The sequence below is a fragment of the Citrus sinensis genome, chromosome 2 (genome assembly GCF_022201045.2).
Source record: "Citrus sinensis cultivar Valencia sweet orange chromosome 2, DVS_A1.0, whole genome shotgun sequence".
Lineage (NCBI taxonomy): Eukaryota > Viridiplantae > Streptophyta > Magnoliopsida > Sapindales > Rutaceae > Citrus > Citrus sinensis.
Genome location: NC_068557.1, coordinates 5,463,149 through 5,483,742, shown reverse-complemented (window position 1 = coordinate 5,483,742; position 20,594 = coordinate 5,463,149). Strand labels below are relative to the sequence as shown.

General features: G+C 31.5%; 1 protein-coding gene and 2 non-coding genes across 4 annotated transcripts; 2 read left to right on the top strand and 1 right to left on the bottom strand.

Moving 5' to 3' along the window:
• The first annotated feature begins 21 nt into the window (after positions 1-21).
• On the top strand, positions 22-118 carry LOC112497365 (small nucleolar RNA snoR1). Its single transcript, XR_003064163.2, has one exon. It is a non-coding gene; the product is annotated as a small nucleolar RNA snoR1 (small nucleolar RNA).
• Positions 119-220: 102 nt separating this feature from the next.
• LOC112497366 (small nucleolar RNA snoR1) lies at positions 221-317 on the top strand. Its single transcript, XR_003064164.2, has one exon. It is a non-coding gene; the product is annotated as a small nucleolar RNA snoR1 (small nucleolar RNA).
• Positions 318-7,133: 6,816 nt separating this feature from the next.
• LOC102613331 (cinnamoyl-CoA reductase-like SNL6) lies at positions 7,134-9,785 on the bottom strand. 2 transcript variants are annotated; one of them, XM_006470252.4, is made up of 5 exons: positions 9,345-9,785; positions 9,035-9,201; positions 7,880-8,077; positions 7,644-7,797; positions 7,134-7,527 (listed from the first exon to the last, which is right to left on the bottom strand). In XM_006470252.4, the coding sequence occupies exons 1-5, from the start codon at positions 9,613-9,615 to the stop codon at positions 7,220-7,222; spliced, it is 1,098 nt and encodes a 365-aa protein (XP_006470315.2). In that variant the 5' UTR covers positions 9,616-9,785; the 3' UTR covers positions 7,134-7,219. The 2 variants fall into 2 exon arrangements, with proteins under 2 accessions (XP_006470315.2, XP_006470314.2); XM_006470251.4 differs by having other exon boundaries at positions 9,035-9,204; positions 9,345-9,779.
• Between the last annotated feature and the right edge of the window lie 10,809 nt (positions 9,786-20,594).

Genomic DNA, 20,594 nt, shown 5'->3' with positions numbered 1-20,594 from the left:
GTTTCATATAATATAATATTTGGCAAAGATGAAGAGTGCTTTATTATTTCTGACACCTCTTGTATGAGAAGGGCTTCACGTATCTCTTCTTTGAGCACAGTTAGCAACTCTCTGAGCCTCTATTTTTCAGTTTTTATATATACATGTTCTGGAATTTTCTTTTTCAATATTAATAATGAACTGTTTGATTTTGAGTTTTATGATATAATCAACGGTAATTGGCAAAGATGAAGAGTGCTTTGTGTTTCCAACACCTCTCATATGAGAAGGGTTCTTTTTAAGCTCTTCCTTGAGCACAGATAGCAACTCACTGAGCCTCTCTCTGCTCTTCTTTTCTTTTTAATTAATTAATACTAACTAATTGTCTTATTCTTGCTTCTCTTTTGTATCACTTTCTGTTTGGTCTTAAATTTTCATATGGATGTTGTGGTGGTGTCTCATCAAAACTTTATTTTTATTTTGTTTTTTTTAGTTTCTTTTTCAGAGTTGAAGAACATTTTGCATTCTCTAACATAATTTGTTGAAACTTGAGAGAGACAAATTTTCCAAGGGTTTTGTTCATTCTGCTTTCAGATATGAAATTGAGATTGAACTTTGGATGATTTGAAAATCTGGTGCATATTTCTTTTAAAAGTTTGAAGGGTGGGCAAAAACAAATTAATTTTTATTGAAGATTTTAGATTTATTAAATTAGACCAAAGAAAATAGAATTTGATATTTTATTGAATAGTCGGAACTGGGAAGGTCGCATTTTATGCAATTACCAGACAAGCCTTTGAGATAGAACTTCGGAAGTTTGATTTTATATTTATAGTAAAAAATAAAAATAAAAAATAAAAAAATTGAAGGCATACAGGTTTGTAGCCTGGATTTTGATCGAGCCCGGCACGTTTAAAATCAAACATGACTCAATGCGGGATTACTCGAGTGATAAGTTTTCATTTGGGAAACTGTATTGTGGGCCTCATAAACTCCAAATGGTAGCTTGTCACATTTATAATTGTGTTCCTCATAGAAACCTCTATTTAAAGTATCATAATTTTAAAAAATTTAGATAGCAATATATAAGACTACAATTATAATATTCATTGATAATAAATTTAATTATTACAATAATTTTCGGTGAAAACTCCTCAATGAGATTTTATGAGTTGAAAATAATGCATTATTAATGTAAGCAAAAATATATTTTTCGATATACAAGATTAGATTATTACTTAATTTGCTCTTAAAATCTTTTAATAATAACAAAAATATTCATATATTGCAATACACAGAACAAATATGAAATGCATGATAAAATTATAAATTTTAAAAATAGACAAAAGATTAATTAGAAAATTAAAAATTAAAATTATGTAGACTTACAATTTATGATTCAGTGTTGAAAGGCTAAATAATTAATTTTATTTGAATAAAAGATAAAAAGATTAAAGATCGGTCCATTAACTATTATACTAACATTTTGTTATGATTGTTGAAGATTCTGATAAGCTGAAAACAGAAGCTTTACAGAACACTTCCCAAAGGATCTTGGATTAGAATCAATCAAGATGCCTCCCAAAGACAACCAGAAAACTTAATGGATTAATGACCTATTACTAAGACTAGGATTGTGTTTAGAAACAAACAAAGAAACGAATTGAAATCAAGAAATCACAGAACACAACTATGTAACGTGGTTCAGTCAATTTGCACTGACTTACATCCATGGGGGAACAAACTTAACAGCTTCATTGATATGACTTCAAGACTTGATTACAGAGATTAACAAGCACTCAACAGGAACAAGAAAACTCTCAGTCTCAAGCTTTCTTTCTCTCGTTACAATGCTCTCTCTCTCAACCAACACACACCCCGTTTCCAGCTGAGCATCACAGCTTATAAACCACCTCAGAGGCTTCCCAGAAACGCACGTGAGGACCATGTGCAATAACGGCCCTTTAACAACCTTTTGTATGCACGTGTTCTGCTCGTGTTCTATTAACTTCAAAACGGCAAGACTGTATGTCGTTGTAGCAAGCAAAACATTTACTTCATAAAACGCAGTCTTTAAGTGTCGTTTTACTGAAGTTATCGAGCATCACAAAACGCAAGCTAACTCTGTCGTTTCATCCTATTTGATTTGATTCACTGAATACACAACAAACTCCACCTTGAAGCAAATCATTCCTGATAAACTTCTTCCCCATTATCGTGTGCATTTCTCAGGAGCTGCACACTCCAGTCAAATCCAAGCAGAGGCTGAATTTGGCTGTAGGTACCACCTTTGTAAGCATGTCAGCTGGGTTACTGTCAGTGTGAACTTTAACCATTTTGATGACTCCTTTAGACACTTCATTCCTTATAAAGTGTAGCTTCACATCAATGTGTTTGGTTCTTTCATGGTGTACTGGATTCTTGCTCAGATAGATCGCACTTGAGCTATCACAATGAATATCAACAGACTGTTGCTTCTTCCCCAGTTCAGCTAGCATACCCTTAAGCCACAAGGCTTCTTTAACAGCCTCTGTAGCTGCAGTGTATTCAACTTCTGTAGTTGACAAAGCTACAATGTGTTGAAGGCTTGCTTTCCAGTTGATTAGACATCCGTTTAGCATAAACATATAGCCTGTTAAGGATCTTCTTCTATCATTGTCCCCTGCAAAGTCTGAGTCTACATATCCACATAGCCCACCATTTCTGCCCTCAGTTCTCCCATATTGCAGTCCAACCCCCAAGGTACCCTTTAAGTATCTTAGAATCCATTTCACTGCATTCCAATGCTCCTTCCCTGGTGTTGCCATGTATCTGCTCACAAGGCTTAAAGCATATGCAAGATCTGGTCTGGTTAATACCATTGCATACATCATGCATCCAACAGCATTTGCATATGGAATTTTTATCATTTCAGATTTTTCTTCATCAGTCTGAGGACATTGCTGATTTGAGAGTCTGAAATGTGATGCCAGGGGTGTCATGACAGGTTTACAGCTTTCCATCCCAAAGGTGTCAAGTACCTTAGCTAGATACTTCTCTTGAGTTAGAAATATCTTTCCTTCCTTTCTGTTTCTCCTTATTTCCATGCCTAAGATCTTCTTGGCATGCCCTAAGTCTTTCATGTCAAATTCTGAGCTGAGCAGTAACTTCAAGGCATCAATCTCTTCTCTTTGTTTGCAAGCTATTAACATATCATCCACATATAAGAGCAAGTATATGTGGAGATCTGCTTTTGTTGTTTTGTAGTAAACACAACAATCAAAGCTGCATTTATTGAATCCATGAGATGTTATGAACTCATCAAATCTGAGGTACCACTGTCTGGGTGATTGTTTTAACCCATATAGTGACTTCTTTAGCAGACACACATGATTTGGCTTCAGCTGGTCTGTATACCCTTCTGGTTGTGTCATGAAGATTTCTTCTTGCAGGTTCCCATGCAGAAAGGCTGTTTTGACATCGAGTTGATCAAGCTCCATGTCATAAACTGCTGTTAGAGCCAACAAGACCCTTATTGATGCATGTCTAACCACAGGTGAGAATACTTCTTTGAAATCAATGCCCTCTTTCTGTGTGTATCCTTTAGCTACCAGCCTAGCCTTAAACCTCCTAGGTTCTGTAGCTGACACCCCATCTTTGATCCTGTATATCCATTTGCATCCCACTAGCCTTCTATTATCAGGCTTTCTCACCAGCTCCCATGTATTGTTTCTGTAAAGGGAAGCTATTTCATCATCCATGGCTATCTGCCATTCAACCTTGCTTGTACTGTTAACTGCTTCTTTGTAGCTCTTAGGTTCTGTTTCATCAATTTCATGTGAGGTAGCAAGTGCATAAGCTATTAGATCTGCATAGCCATATCTCTTTGGAGGTCTGGTAGTTCTTCTTTCTCTGTCTTTTGCCAACTGATATTCTCCAAGCTCAGTTTGATTTTGGTGATGTTGATGTTCTGTTTGGTGTTCTTTATTTTCAGAATTATCTTCATCTGAATCTGCAGCTTCATTTGAAGATTTCTGAAATGGATGCTCCACCTCAAACTGTATACTTTCAGTACCACTATCTTGAGATTCAGCAGCTTCAGCTGGGTTTCCAGTAGTCAGCTCATCCTCCTCATTGAACACCACATCCCTGCTTGTTATGCATCTGGGTGGAGTTAGTTCTGAACACCACAATTTATAACCCTTCACTCCATCTGGATAACCTATAAACTGTCCCTTTAAGGCTCTAGGTTCTAATTTTCCCTGATTCGTGTGTGCATATGCTGTACACCCAAATACTTTGAGATTATTGTAGTTTCCAGGTTTACCAGACCACAGTTCATAAGGAGTCTTGAACTCAATGGCTGCTGAAGGACTTAGGTTGACCAGTAAGCAAGCTGTTAACAAGGTTTCTGCCCAGAGCCCTTTTGGCAGCTTTGACTGAATCATCATGCACCTGACTTTATTCATTAAAGTTCTGTTCATCCTTTCAGCAAGCCCATTCTGTTGAGGAGTCATTCTCACTGTTCTATGTCTGCCAATGCCCTCACTAGCACAGAAATCATCAAACATCTGATTACAATATTCAAGTCCATTGTCTGTCCTTAGCTTCTTAACCTTCTTACCTGTTTGGTTTTCAACTAAGGCTTTCCAATCCTTAAACTTGCCAAATACTTGATCCTTTGTTCTGAGAACATACACCCAAACCCTCCTCGAAAAATCATCAATTATAGACATGAAGAATCTATTTCCCCCCATAGATGGGACTTGAGATGGCCCCCACAGATCTGAGTGAATGTAGTCCAGAATGTCTATAGTATTATGCTGAGATTTCTTGAAACTAGCTCTTGCAGACTTCCCTAGGACACAGTCTTCACAAAAAACTAATTCCCCAATCTTATTACTTCCCAGAACACCCTGCTTAGCTAGTTCTTTAAGGCCCTTAATGCTCATGTGCCCTAGTCTCAGATGCCATAATCTGGTTGCATCCATGTTAACCTTAGTGGATACACTGGATTCTCCAGTTACTACTTCACCATCTAAAACATATACTCCATTCTTTCTACTTCCTTTCATAATCAGTGTAGCCCCATTAAGGATTTCAATTTTTCCATGTTCAAGCCTAACACTATAACCAACTTGGTCAAGCATCCCTAAAGAGATTAGGTTTCTTTTGAGTTCTGGTACATGTCTAACCTGCTTGACTTCTTTTATGGTTCCATTATGAAGCTTAAGGTTTATATTTCCTATCCCAATGACTTTGCACACTGCATTATTTCCCATCATAACCTTTCCCCCATCAATCTTATGATATTCAGAAAAGAAATTTTGGCAAGGACTCATATGAAATGTGCATCCAGAGTCAAGGATCCACTTACCCTTCTGCACTTCTTCTGTTGCCACACACACATCAGCTGATTCATATCCCTCTTCTTCAACAATAGCTGCATCACCATTCTGTCCCTTCTTCTTGAAACTCTTCTCTGGGCAGTCCTTTTTAAAGTGCCCCTCCTTGTGACATTGGAAGCACTTTAGATTTTTGTTCTTGTTCTTTGTCTTGCTTTGTTTCTTTTTCTTTCCTTCAGTCTTGTCAATCTTTCCTTTCACAGTCAGCCCCTCTCCATGTACTCCATTCACTTGTTTCTCTTGTAACCCTCTTGTATTTAAGGCAGCTTTAACCTCATCCAGGGATAGAGATTGTCTGCCATACATGAGAGCATCGACAAAGTTTGAGTATGAAGGAGGTAGGGAGCTTATCAAGAGTAGAGCTTTGCCTTCATCGTTCAGCCCTTCATCAATAGTTTCCAAGGTATCACAAACCTTGTTGAACTCATCAATGTGCTCATCAAGAGAGGATCCCTCAGCCATCTTGAGTGAAAACATTCTCTTCTTGATGTACAGCCTGTTAGCCAGTGATTTGGTCATGTATAAACTCTCAAGTTTTGCCCATAACTCTGCCACTGTTTTCTCCTTTGCAACTTCTCTTATAACTGAGTCACTGAGACTCAAGATTATGGTGCTTTTGGCCTTCTTGTCAATTTCAGCAATTTGCTCAGGAGTACGAGATGAAGACCCCTCTTTCTTGGTTGCTGGTTCAATGGCATCACCCAGCCCCTGTGTGATCAGCAGTGCTTCCATTTTCACTTTCCACATGTTAAAATCATTCTTTCCATTAAATTTTTCTAGATCAATTCTTGGAGCAGCCATACTTGGATCTAATCTTTCAATCCAGCTCTGATACCAATTGAAGATTCTGATAAGCTGAAAACAGAAGCTTTACAGAACACTTCCCAAAGGATCTTGGATTAGAATCAATCAAGATGCCTCCCAAAGACAACCAGAAAACTTAATGGATTAATGACCTATTACTAAGACTAGGATTGTGTTTAGAAACAAACAAAGAAACGAATTGAAATCAAGAAATCACAGAACACAACTATGTAACGTGGTTCAGTCAATTTGCACTGACTTACATCCACGGGGGAACAAACTTAACAGCTTCATTGATATGACTTCAAGACTTGATTACAGAGATTAACAAGCACTCAACAGGAACAAGAAAACTCTCAGTCTCAAGCTTTCTTTCTCTCGTTACAATGCTCTCTCTCTCAACCAACACACACCCCGTTTCCAGCTGAGCATCACAGCTTATAAACCACCTCAGAGGCTTCCCAGAAACGCACGTGAGGACCATGTGCAATAACGGCCCTTTAACAACCTTTTGTATGCACGTGTTCTGCTCGTGTTCTATTAACTTCAAAACGGCAAGACTGTATGTCGTTGTAGCAAGCAAAACATTTACTTCATAAAACGCAGTCTTTAAGTGTCGTTTTACTGAAGTTATCGAGCATCACAAAACGCAAGCTAACTCTGTCGTTTCATCCTCTTTGATTTGATTCACTGAATACACAACAATTGTTTTTTATTTTAATATTTGTTCCCGTGTCTTTAATCAAATTTCATGAAATGTTAATAACTAATTAAATTATTTATAATTAAAAATTCAAATTAGGTACAGTATGAAATATTTTAAAATTATTGGTGCTAATTTCAAAATTTACAATTCAACTAGGGTATTTTTCATAAAAAACAAATAAATTACAATTTTTTAGTATAATTAAAAAAAAAAAGCCAGGTGGGCCTGTGCCCCACCTCGCCCCATGCTGGCTCCGGCCCTGAAGGCATGTTGCAGATTTTCTCATTAGAAAGTGAAAAATTAAAAGCATATTACACAAAATAGTGGGAAGAAAATAGTACAGTCGTCACTCATTCAAACTCTCAATGTAACAACGTCCGAGGGTAGATGACATTAGAGATGTAAGCTTCCTGTTAGACAATTCGAAGGGGCACGGAATATGATCATGTGCATTCCCACAAATCTTGCTGGCCGGCATCCCCATTTCCTTTGCCAGATTTTCTGCCTCGTCTTCGCTTGCAATCACACGGTCAAAGCAAATGTACCTTCCAAATGCAGTCTTGTTCATGGCTTCATACACACATAAATGAGCCTCGGCCAATCTCGTTACATTCACTGTTGCTAGCAAACCATCCGCGTACATCTCTTGTGCTCCTGCAAAAATTTCTCCCCATATTAATCAGCTTCTTCAGTGAATCCGTGGTCTGGCGAAATGGTCAAGTCTAAACAAAGCCAACAATAAAGGTGTTTTTTTGCTATGAAAATAATACCTTTGAGATAAGCGATTGTTGCGGTAGAATTTCTTTGAATGAAGTCAGGACCTGTAACTAAACCCGGGCAGATTGTGGCCAATTTAAAGTCGTTTTCCTCTGCCAGTTTCCATGCATTCTTCTCTGACTTAAGCTTACCCAACGCATACCAAAGCTGCGCGTAAATTTATGTCATCCACACACCTAGTACAAGGAAATTCAAAACTAAAAATTCATCATGGCATAAAATTATGTACCTTTTTGTCGATGCAAAGTGATTCGTCACTCCAGGATTCATGGTTAATAACCGGGGAAGAAAGGTCTTGTAACGGGCCATCTCGCCAAATGCAGGCCGAAAGCGACGATGTAAGCACACAGTTTCTCACCGAGGATGCTCTTGCACACGCCTTCATCACGTTCTCAGTTGTTTTCACCTCTACCTCGGCCATTGATTTCTAAAAAAATCATCATTTATCAGAGCATTAATAATTTAATAGTACATACTTTATTCTTAAATTTGGCTCCTTTGCTCATACAATACATTTCGCAAACATAAAGCACAATGCACATATGTAGTCTGAAATACTTAACATTACACAAATTCATTAGCCAGGTCATTACAATAAGGAGAGCGCCCAATGCTTTATATTTTAGTGGGTTAATTTCGGATTACTTTTTTTTATGAATTGACAATCTTCAAATTGAAATTGTCCCTTTACTTAAGAAATTTTTAATTTACCCTCCTTTTTTTGTTAAGAAAACTAAAAATAATTCATCAACTCACACCATTTTCTTTCTTTTTTCTTTTAATTAAATATAAACACAGTCAATTCATGAGAGATTAATTTAAAATTTACCCTATATTATATAATATAAAGTGGTGTTCACGTTCAAAGGCCGAAATTTTTGTGCTGCAATATTTTAAAGCAATTGTACAACAATTTAATCATCGTTGCTCTAATTGGAATCTTATAAAATTCAGCCGCCTGAACCTATATATATCTCGGGCATATATGAAGCTGGTACCACATAGAAAATAACATATGAAAAGAGGGGGATGTTTGTGCACAGATATTCTTAGTTGGGACCATTACATGTGCGTGGAGTAGCCACCTGGGTCACCGTGCTACTTGCAATCTAGTGGAAACTTTGGGTCATGGAATCTCCATTTTAATGCACACAGAATAAAATGGGAAGTGGGAATTAAATGATCCTTTAAATCAAGAAGACTTTTCCTTAGACGAAATGATAGCTAGATGAATTTTTAAAAGACTCAAATCACTTGCAATCGTTAATAGTAATGATAAGCATGTGAATTATTAAAGTCCATTGACTCATAATCATTCATAAAACAAGACTAATACAAAAAATTAAAATTAAAAAAAAAAGAGCGGTGAAAGAAATAGCCATACAGAATAGCCAGAAAGGCCGGCAGGGTCAGCTAAGGCAGAGGTGTGAAACACGCCGCGACAACCCTCAAATGCCGCCGTCAAGTCATCTACTTCCGTTAGCTTCGCCGTTACTGCTGACACGCTATGGCTACACGTCCTCCTCATCAGCTCCCTCAATTCCTCTCTATCTTCTACAATTATTATTATTATTTATTTCATAAAGTAATGAACAAAATATATAACAAACTAAATGTATTATTAAAAAAAAAAAACTAACAAAATAAATGACCGAGCAACTGAATCAATGGACAGGGCTTTCTTGAGAGCGTACCTCGATGATCAATAAGGATGCGAACAGCGTAGCCGCGAAGGAGGAGGCAGTTGACGAGGGCGAGGCCCAAGAAGGAGACGCCGCTAGTGACGCAAACGAGCTTCTCTTCATCGTCACCGCCGATTTCTTTCGGAACATTGTTAATATTATTACGAGAGCCTTTGAATTCTTCCTCGTCTTTTCTACGATGCACGGCGGCGCACGCTACTAGCATGCGCTTCAGCTCCTCGATCTCCATCTTCTTGCTCTCGTCACTCCGTACAAACCCCATTTGTGGTGAGACTGTGAGGATGGAGCGATTGAGGCTCTCTCTCTCTCTCTCTCTCTCTCTCTACCGTTTCGATACGGTTACTTTATTTTGTTTAATTTAGAACTGTATATCAAGTTACGATATGAAGGTAGCAAGGCCAGCTTCGGGGGATACACTTATAATCAGCAAAAATTACTGTTCATGGAAGCAATTAAAGAGTTTGTCCTTGGCTTGTTATTTCTTCGGCGGAACGAAATGGACTAAAGTCTAAGGAGAATATTAAAAAGATTGAACGACTAAACTATCAGCTCGGCTTACAAAAACTGCAAATAATTAATTAATATGTTTTTATAAGAAACAATTAATTAGTGTTCTTTGGTTAGTTTGCGCCAAATGTGCAGATGTGTAGAGAAATTATTAATGAAGCGGAAAGAAAGAAGATTTGTGCGACCACAATGAACCTCCATCGGTATGCCATCTTACCAATTAAGTATCGTTAAATGGTAAAATATATATATATATATTATTGGAGTATGATCTAGGAGGCTATGAAAGTCGTAGTCGGGAAATTAATTTGAATGTTATGAAAAAAATAAACAATTGTATTATATGAATGAGTGTGATAGATATATTACTTTGACCCGTTAATTAAAATATATTTTTAAATAATGTTTAAAATATGTATACATTAATATTTAATATAATATATTTTTTATTAATTGTGATTATAGTACTCGTGACTCTTTTCCTATATATAATCTATTTAACTTGAACAATCGTCTCAACACTTTTCCAAAGATCTCTATAATTTTATGACATTATCTGGTCTTTTCTTGAGTTAAAGTTAATATTGATGGTTTCTCTAAATAAAATCTGAGTCCAGCGTCTTGTGGCGTTATTTATAGAGGTCCTCATGAAATCTTTTTATATTATTTTACTATGTCAATTGAGAACCAAACTCTCTTTTACACAAAACTGTATGCTATTATTTATTCTATTGAATTTGTTTACTATAAAGGTTGTCATTCATTGTAGTTAGAATGTGATTCGATGATTATTTATTCTTATCTAAAAAGTGACATCCCATCTCCTCCTTGACAACTATGCACCACATGACTCAATTGTCCAGCTACGATAAAGTCTTTGCGATTTTATTATAGCCATATTTACGGAAAACTAATGGTGTTGCAAACACTTTAACCAATATCAGAATATCATATTGAGTGTCTCTAATTTGACATGATGTGATTTCTCTTCATAAAAAATTAAAGTCTTTTACTCGATGACTCTTGTGAATGCTTAAATACTGATTTTCTTAATCATATAATAGTTTATTATTGTAAGGACAGTGTATGAGATTCCATTCGGTGTTGTCTCTTTGAAATGAAGTTTGTTACCTTCTTTGTCATTAATATAATATGTCCCTCTTGAGGTTTACTTTAATGTATATATAAAATCATAATATTGGCTCGCTGCCACTGAGAATAAAAACACGGCTCGGCTACAAGCCGGAGTCGAGCCGAGGGGGTAAGTAAAGCAAATGAACATAAATCGGCCACCTCTCGTGTTGAATGGCCAGTAAACGCGGGTGGGTAAACACGCGGGACTCAGGGAGGTAGTTGACGAATTTATTAATCATTTCATTATTTTCTTTTGATTTATTTTTTTGGTACGCGTGGGGCCCGGTCTTTTTTGATGGCTTGAGAGTGAAGAACGTCTGCGCGTAACCATTTTATGATTTTCTTCATTCTTTTTATAATACAATTTAATGATCTTGATTTTTGAAAAATTCCCCCCCCCCCCCCAAAAAAAAAAAAAATTGTTGCTACCAAACATTATTTATTTATTTTCACTGTGAACGAAAAACACAACACTAATTGATACTCTCAAACATAATGTAAAATGAACTGCCAAAAGCAAATGCCAAAAAAAAAAAATATAATAATAATAAATTTTAATTGTGGGATTTGTTTTTGGTATCCAGACCATTGACTTTGACAATTTATCTCATACTAAATATTTAAAAAGTTGATAAACTAAACTCGGGGTTCTTTGACTTGTGAGAAAAGAAGGTATGATTGCAAGTCAATGATTTCATGGTTAAGTGATGAACAAATTCTAATCCTGAAGCAGTGGGTTTAAGTATTCCGTGCGTTGTGCAAGTACATTTTCATGTGAATTTTTAAACTAAATTTTAATTGCGTCTTGAAAAATATGATAACCCCGAATCATTTATCGAATATTTGTTTTTTTATCAAAATAATTTTACCTTTTTAAGATTTGACTTTTTTCAATAGGTTGACTTTCCTCGTGCATTTACCTCTAAATGAAAAAAAAAAAAAGTAGAATTATTTATTAAAAAAAGAAAAAGAGTTTGACTAAGAAATATTCCATTAAATAAGCTTTCTTAGTTTATATTATGAAAAACTAAGTCCTTTTTGTCTTCCTAATTGATGACGCAGCAGGTCACCATCATCGTTAACATTTTTCAAAACACCTTTCACAACCTTGTTTTAGTTTCTTCGTCTGCCTCTCTTGCTTTCAAATTTTTTTGTTTGGAAGCTGAAGCTTTTGTCATTATATTCCCTCAACAGATTAAAAAAAATTATATTCCTCAATCAATTTTCGATTTCTCATTGAAAAAATTGGTAGATTAAAAAATTATCTTGATTGAGGCCGGCGAGGGGGCGAAAATTTGATGGAAGATTTTTGCGTCTAGTGATTGGAATGCTGACGAGTCAATGGCGGGTGATTTAATTAAACTCAGCGAAAGAAAATCTGCAGAAGCTTAGCGGACACATGTATCGAAAGTGATTGTCACTGAAAACAATGTTCCAAACTCCACTGAATAATAATAGCATGCGCAAATGCAATTCATTTTAATCCACAAATTGGGTTTCAATAGTAAATTATAGTTTGGCAAGTCAAACAATCGACATAATTTTTTAATTCATCAATTTGACAATTGTCAAATAATCAATAGAAAATTTTTAATTCATGGAGTCATATTTTTATTTTTATTTTCAAAAGTATAGTGGGTGAGAATAAATTTAAGTTTTTAATTGTGTCCTCTTCTTGAATTCAATTTCGGATGATGACCAGTTAGTATCCGCTTGATATAATTTATCTAATAGTTATAAGTGTTTATTTAATCTCATAAGCTCTTATTAAAATTTTTTGTATTGTTTGTTTGTTCTTTTAGTCAAGTTTTTAAAGATTATATAAGATATTTTGTCTCTACTAATAAAAACTCAAATTTTAGATTTTTGAGAGTAGAGATTGAAATTTTTTTCTAAATTTTAAAATATATAAATTATTTCTTTACTTATTTAACAATCTTATTTTATTTTTTTCATAATATAACTTTATTAAAATTTTCTATTAAAATACTTTTATAATTTTTAATAAAAACTCTCATTGACAACCAAGCAACTAAAATTTTTGGGTAAAAACTCTACTAACAAAAGCTCTATTCAAATAAACTCTAATTGAAAAAATATATCAAACGAAGCCTTAAGAAGATACTTTGAAAAATTAGAGATATTTAATTTATTTTAATTCATAAACCCATAGATTCTTGTTTATTTTAAAATTAATAGTCATCGGAGATACCATCCCTTTGTTAAATTTTGATTTTCTTGCTATATATTGTATTCATTTTATTTATGCTTTTTTTTTATTATTAGCTCATTAATGAAATCCATAATAAGTATATATAATATTCGTAAGTGCATAAATGTCAAAACTCAAACTCGAATCAAATTTAGATTTATATAAATTTTAAACCCAAAAAAAAGCATTGATACTCCTACTTCATAGTTCTTTTTTCACTTTAGCACTAACACTTTCTCAAGATTTCATATATATTCTTCATCTTAAAAAATCATTATTTAAAATTTTCATTATAGCACATGATCGTCGTTTTTTGGTTGGGTTTACTAATGATCTCCAATAAAAAATTTAAAGACTTCTGGGTGCCATTTTTAAGTGACATTTGGTTCTGCATGTGATGTGCCAGATGATTGCATAATTACTTATGTGTCAGCCACTCATTCTACTCAACAGCTTTAGTCAAAATGGTATATTTGCCTTTTTCATAAGGTAAGGGGTAATTTTTAAAAACCTCCCCTGAGGTTTGAGGCTGTTGCAAGTAGATGGTGAAAATTATTTAATTTGTAAAAAACCCCCTGCCGTTAGTTAAAATTTTCATTGACTAACTGTTGACTTTGAAAAGACAATATTACCCCCAATATTTACAATTCTAAATATTTACAATTTCATAAGTAATTAAAACAATTATTTTCACCATGATCAAGTTATTGATATTTCCTTAAAATCTTAAAAAAAATAAAATTACAAATCTTAAAATAATTTTTTTTAAGTTTGTAATAAAATTACAAATCTTAATTATTTGATATAAAAATGTAATTTTTTAATCTTAATTATTTGATATAAAAATGTAATTTTTTAAAGTTTGTAATAAAATTACAAATCTTAATTATTTGATATAAAAATATAATTTTTTTTAAGTTTGTAATTTTAATTTTTTTAAGATTTTAAAGAAATTTTAACTGACGTAAACTTTTTTTTAATTTTGTAATAAAATTACAAATCTTAATTATTTGATATAAAAATGTAATTTTTTAAAGTTTGTAATAAAATTACAAATCTTAATTATTTGATATAAAATATAATTTTTTTAAAGTTTGTAATTTTATTTTTTTTAAGATTTTAAGGAAATTTTAACTGACGTAAACTATTATTGGGGGTAATATTGTCTTTTTAAAGTCAACAGTTAGTCAATGAAAATTTTAACTAACGGTAGGGGGTCTTTTACAAATAAAATGATTTTCACCATCTACTTGCAACAGCCTCAAAGCTCAGGGGAGATTTTTAAAAATTACCCGCTTACAAAGCGTAGGCACATGATTTTTAGTTGGGCACACATTTTATCCAGTTTGCGTATCAGTTTTTATGCCCCTAATGACCTAATATCATATATTTACAACTGTTATTTCAATAAGTAATTAGTAATATTTACAATCTGATAGATAATCGAGATTACAACTTTACAATAATCCAAACACTTGTCCAAACAAATAACTTTTACAGATACTCGAGGACTGTTTGCTCCACTTGTATTTTATAAGGAAGAAAAATTATAAATTAACTCCACTTAATCATATTTAATTGGGGGAGAATTTAATTTCGTAAGGATTCAAACCGCGGCTCTCACAAAGAGGTCTAGTAATAGTTCCAAATGATTTATTCCACATAAAACGGAGAGTTCTTTATTAGTGAGACTCTATACATATATTGTCCACATACCTATGCATTTTTTTTTCTCAATCGCTATATTAATCACCACTTTCCAAACATAAGCACAAAAGTCATATATATACCATCAGCATTAAGGGTACAAATCCTCCCCTAATCTAAACTCTCATGAGTTTTTAAAGATCTTATGTCATGTGTCCTCAACTAATGGTGTATGAGTAGGATTTAACTTCTTTATTTTCTGTATTTATTAACTACCAATCATGCACAAGTAATTTTGCTCAGATGAGATCAAATCATGAAAAAAATCTTTATCCCATCATTAAATCCAACCTAATCTTCCACATTTATGATTTTTTTTTCTAAACCGACAAAGCGGGAGAACTTTATTTGAGCAAAAGAACATCAAGCATAATTAAAGGGCCATGAAGATTATGAAGCATAACCAATTAAAGGGCCATACTTGACATTACCAAAAAAAAAAAAGGTACGTATAAGCAAAAACAGAATCAAGAAAAGCCATCAATTAGCATGAAACACATGGTAAAGAGTTGGACAGAGTGTCAATAAAACCCAAAAGTACGTGGAACTTTATGGCTTTTATCATGAATCTTGAGTTTCTTCCGTGTATTAGAAGTTAGCAATAATCTTGTACATGTTCTGGCGCAACAAAATGGACCAAGAAAAAAGAGTTGGATTATTGGCACCCTTTTTATAAATCTCTTAAAACCTATTTTTCTTTATTTACCTCATCCAAATATTTATTAAATATAACATGCATATGTCTTATAACATTTGTTTTAATGACAAATTTTACCTTGACCAATATATTCCTCATAAAACCTCAAAATCAATTTCAGTTTTTCTTTCTTATTGTTCAAAACTTGAGGCGCCATATCCATGGTTTGTTTTTTTTTTTTTTTTTCTCTAAGCAGTTTTTCAACTTCTTAAAAAAAAAGTTGAAAAAACTCATGAAAAGCACTTATTTCATAGTTCACATATTTACTTCCGAATGGAAAAAATAGAGTTCCTTGACTTTTATATGAATGGAAGAAACTTTTACTGAAAAATACTTCATAAAATATTGTTACTTCCTATCATATTCATAGAAGATGACCTAATCCTTTTATTTTCCTTGCAATTATTGCTCTGCTTTCTTATCCTAAACAAGGGATTATTTATTTTGTTCTCCAAAAGCAAGTAATTGTTGATGAATCACCATGATCATCTTTTAAAAAAAAAAATTCAAAATCACTTTTTACAGCTTTTTTTTTATTATTTCCTATGTGCTTGTTTTGCTTCCTAATTTTATTTTGGATGATCAAGCTATTTGTTGCAGATTTCAAATCCAACAGTTCCTTTTTTTTAAAAAAAAAAAAAAGGAACTAAATACAGTGATTAGTAAAAAAAAAAAAATTGAAAGAATTCCTCTCCGTAATTTCAGTTTCTCACTGATTTGGTAGTTCAAAAAAAAAAATTACGTCTCCCTACGAATTTTCAATTTCTTATTGAAATTAGTAAATTAAATAAGACAATCTCTATCTTACATGTATGTAAGATAAAGGGATCCATTAAATAATTATATTCATCTCTGAATTTGTAGTCTCTCTTTTAAAAATTGGTAGATTAAAAAATTATCTTGATTGAGACTGACTGAGAAAGATGTTCCAGTAGTAAAAGACTCACTGTCAACTGTGGAAATTTGAAGTGTTGAAAGACTGTGCACCAAGAAAATTTGCATGGAAATTGAGAGAATTTTGTGAGAATATAGAACAAATCTTATCAAAGTGATAGTTACTGAAAACAATGTCCAACATCCACTGAATAATAACATGCGCAGTTCATTTAAATTTACAAAATGAGTTTTAATTATTGCAAGTTAAAATTTGGTAAGTCAAATGCTGGGTACAATTTCTAATTAATCAATTTGGCAAGTCAGATAATTCGATATAGTTTTTATTTCATCAATTTTGAAAAGTCAAAGAATCAACAAAATTTTTAATTCAAATATTGTGTTCGTTTTATTTATATTTTTTTATTATTATTTAACGGTTAGGTTATTACACTATAAAAATTATTTTGAATACTCTATTATTATGTATACCCATCTACTAAATTTAAACAATGAAGCTTTACTTTATAGACTCTTAAAAAATTAAAAAAAAAACTTATTCAAATCATTTGAATTAATTTTCTTTATTTACTTAAAACACCAATAAATTTACTCTAACACATCCAAAAAAATTCTTAAAGATACTTAGTAATGGTCAAATCAAGTTGTAGACAAATTTTTTAACATAATTTTAAGATAATTTGCTTTTGTTTAATTTAATAAATATGTTCAATATTGAAAGAACTTGCAATCAATATTTTTTTTCCACAAAAGAAAAAGAAAAAAAGTGAACGTGACTCCAAGAAGAAGAAGAAAGACGAAAAACATAAATGGGTTTAATATCTTTTATTTTTAATTCAAAAGGCCAAAAATATACTCTTTAATTATTTTTAATCGTGAAGCAAAACAGACCATGTTTACGGTACTTTTATTAGTTTAGTTTTTGAAAAATCAAAAGCATCAAATGATTATAGTTAAAATCTTTTAACTTTATTTCAGATGTGAAAATAAAAGTTTAAAGTAAGAGAATTACATTTAAAATAATTTTATATTATAGGTATTCAGAGTAATTATATTATATTGGTCAATATATATATATATATATATATTAGTAATTCATATGATGGATAATTTTATATTTAATAATGTTTTGCATAAAAATTGAGGTAATATTGTGAGAATACAGAACAAATGCATCGAACGAAGGGATAGCTACTGAAAACGATGTCCATTTAAATTAATTGTAAGTTAATTTACAATTAATTAACTTAAAGTTTACAAAACGAGTTTTGATTATTGTAAGTTAAAGTTTGGTAAGTGAAATGATGGATACAATTTTTAATTCATCAATTTGGACAGTCAAAGATTCAATAAAATTTTTAATTCAAATATTGTATTCATTTTATTTGTACTGTTTGATTACCTAACGGTTGGGGTTATATATTAAAAGTATATTTTGAACACCTTATTACTCGGTATATTCATTTATTAAATTTTACTTTATACACTCTTAAAAAATTATTTAAATTAATTATCTTTATTTATTCAAAACACCAACTGAACACACCCAAAGAAATACTTAAAATAATGGTCAAATCATGTTGTAAATAAAATTTTTAACACAATTTTAAGATAATCTGCTTTCGTTTAATTTAATAAAGATGTTCAATACTAAAACAACTTGCGATCAGTATTGATTTTTTTGCCAAAAAAAAGAAAAAAAAAAGTTAACGTGACATCAAGAAGAAGAAGAAGAAGAAAGACGAAAGAATTGAATGAGTTAAAGATCTCAAATGTTAAAAAAAAAATTTATATGTATTGTTTAGTCATCTGCATTCAGGTTTGCTTAGACTACGGGGCTGTTTGTTTTATTTTTACTCAATAACTTAATTGACTTAATTTTAATCAATTAAGTTATTAAGTTTATTTTTTTAACCTAATGAAGATTTTTTACAATTAAGTCATTAAATTATTAAGCTAATTTTTTTTAAGCTTTTTACTTAATCTAAAAGGTTTGAATGCTATCATTAAAAAATATTTTTCAAAATATTCGTATCTAATTAATTAATTTTCATCCTTAGTTAAATAAAATTTAATAATTAGCATTATTACTCATTTGTATATAATTTGTGATAATATATAGCGGTAGACTATTTTTATTTTTATTTTTTTGTTCAAATTAGCATTATTTATCTTCATAATTTTTTATGAATATTTTTCATATAAAAATCACAAACTATAATAAAATTTATTAACATATATGATATAAAATATTAAAGAGTTGTACTCAATTGAATATGATTTATATTATGATAATTTATTATCTTATTTATATTATTTGAAATGTTTATTATTTATTTAACATTATAATTTGTAAGGACATAAATGTAAAAATATTAATTTTTAATTTTTTTAAGTTAAAAAAACAAACAACTTAATATTTATTTTTAACTATTCAGATAAAAAAAATATGTCATTCAGATTCATACATTTAATTTTATTTAAAATTCAAATTAATTCAGATTCATTTATATTTTAAGAAAAAAAAAACGCCACAGCGATTAAATTTAAATTTATTTAAATTTTAAAGAAAAAAAGGAAAAAAAAATCCCCGTGACGTCGTATATTCCTTTTTTTTTGGTTTAATAATTATCTCGAACCCTAGAAGTTTTGGCCTTTTTGGTGTCATTTTCATTGACATTTGGTTCCACGTGTCACGCGGCAGATGATTACGAATTACGTACGTGTACCGGAGCCAGCCATTCATCCTACCAAACTCCTGATCCGACCAACTTTAGCCAAAATGGCCAATGGCAACGGAGCGGTGCTCATTTATAATTCTAAAAAAGAGAAAATTTGGCATCATATTCGAAGGCTAAGAAAAACAACTTGAATTTTTAACTTAGAATTTTAATATAAATTTTGAGTGATTACTTTTAAACAATTCAATCACAGATGTTAAAAATTAAAATAGAATTTAATAATGATTATTTATCCACTATTAATTTTTTTTTTTGAAATTAAAAACTTAATAAAAAATTTAAGTTAGAATAATCTAACCCATATTTGAAACTATAAAATATACTAATTATAATAACTACATTGCATATGTTGGATATCTCTCTCACACACACACACACACACACATATATATATCCTTCTCTTCTATGGGTGTCCTCATTTTTTTCATGTAAACACACTATTATGCCATTCAGTTTAATTAAGTTAATGCTCGATTCATTATTAAACTATGTGGTTTAATAATATCATTATTCAATTTACTATAAAACTATATGACTTAATAGTGTGTTTACATGAACAAAAAAATGAGAACATTTGCACTTAAGAATTTCTAGTCAATGAAAGTAAAACTTTCATTAATCTAATAATAGTGTGTTTACTTTTCGGATTAGAGAATCGGAATCCAAAATCAGAATCATTGACAATGTTTACTTCACAAAATAGAGTCAGAAATTAGAATCAAAATTGTGGAGCTCACCACAATTTGGGAATGAGAAATACGAGACTATTTCCTAAGGGAGGGGTTGGAAAGAGTCTTTCATTCTCAAGATTGACTATTTTGCCCTCCCTCAAAATTAAAAAATGCTCACTTTATCCTCATTTATAATTAATTAATATATTATTATAATTAATTAATTAATATATTAATATATTATTAACAATAATTATTAATAAGAATAGTTTTTGAATAAATAATCACAATAGTTAATATATTATTATAATTGAATAATTAATATTAATATTATTTGCTAATATATTTTATAATAATTATATTAATAATTATTATAATTAATTAGTATATTATGATAATTAATTAATTAAAAAAATTTACAATTAGTTAATATATTAATATATTATTGACAATAAAATAATAATAATAATAATAATAATCACTATATATATATTGATGTGGAAAAATAAGGAAAAATTCCACATAGGATTTTTAGTTTACTGATTACCCCCCTCCCCGCGAAACCTATATATATTGGCCTCCATGTTCAATTGTAAAACACACCAAAATCCAAGTGATTTTCTTCTCTTCTCTCCTGAGCAAATTCTCTCTGCCCTTAGGTCTCAGCCTGATAGAATT

Coding starts and splice junctions, on each gene's coding strand:
- LOC102613331 (XM_006470251.4), bottom strand. CDS start 9,615: ATGGGGTTTGTACGGAGTGACGAGAGCAAGAAGATGGAGATCGAGGAG. Junction 8,078..9,034: donor CCGGCCTTTCTGGCTATTCT/GTATGGCTATTT, acceptor TGATTTTTTTAG/AAATCAATGGCCGAGGTAGA. Junction 7,528..7,643: donor AACAATCGCTTATCTCAAAG/GTATTATTTTCA, acceptor AAATTTTTGCAG/GAGCACAAGAGATGTACGCG.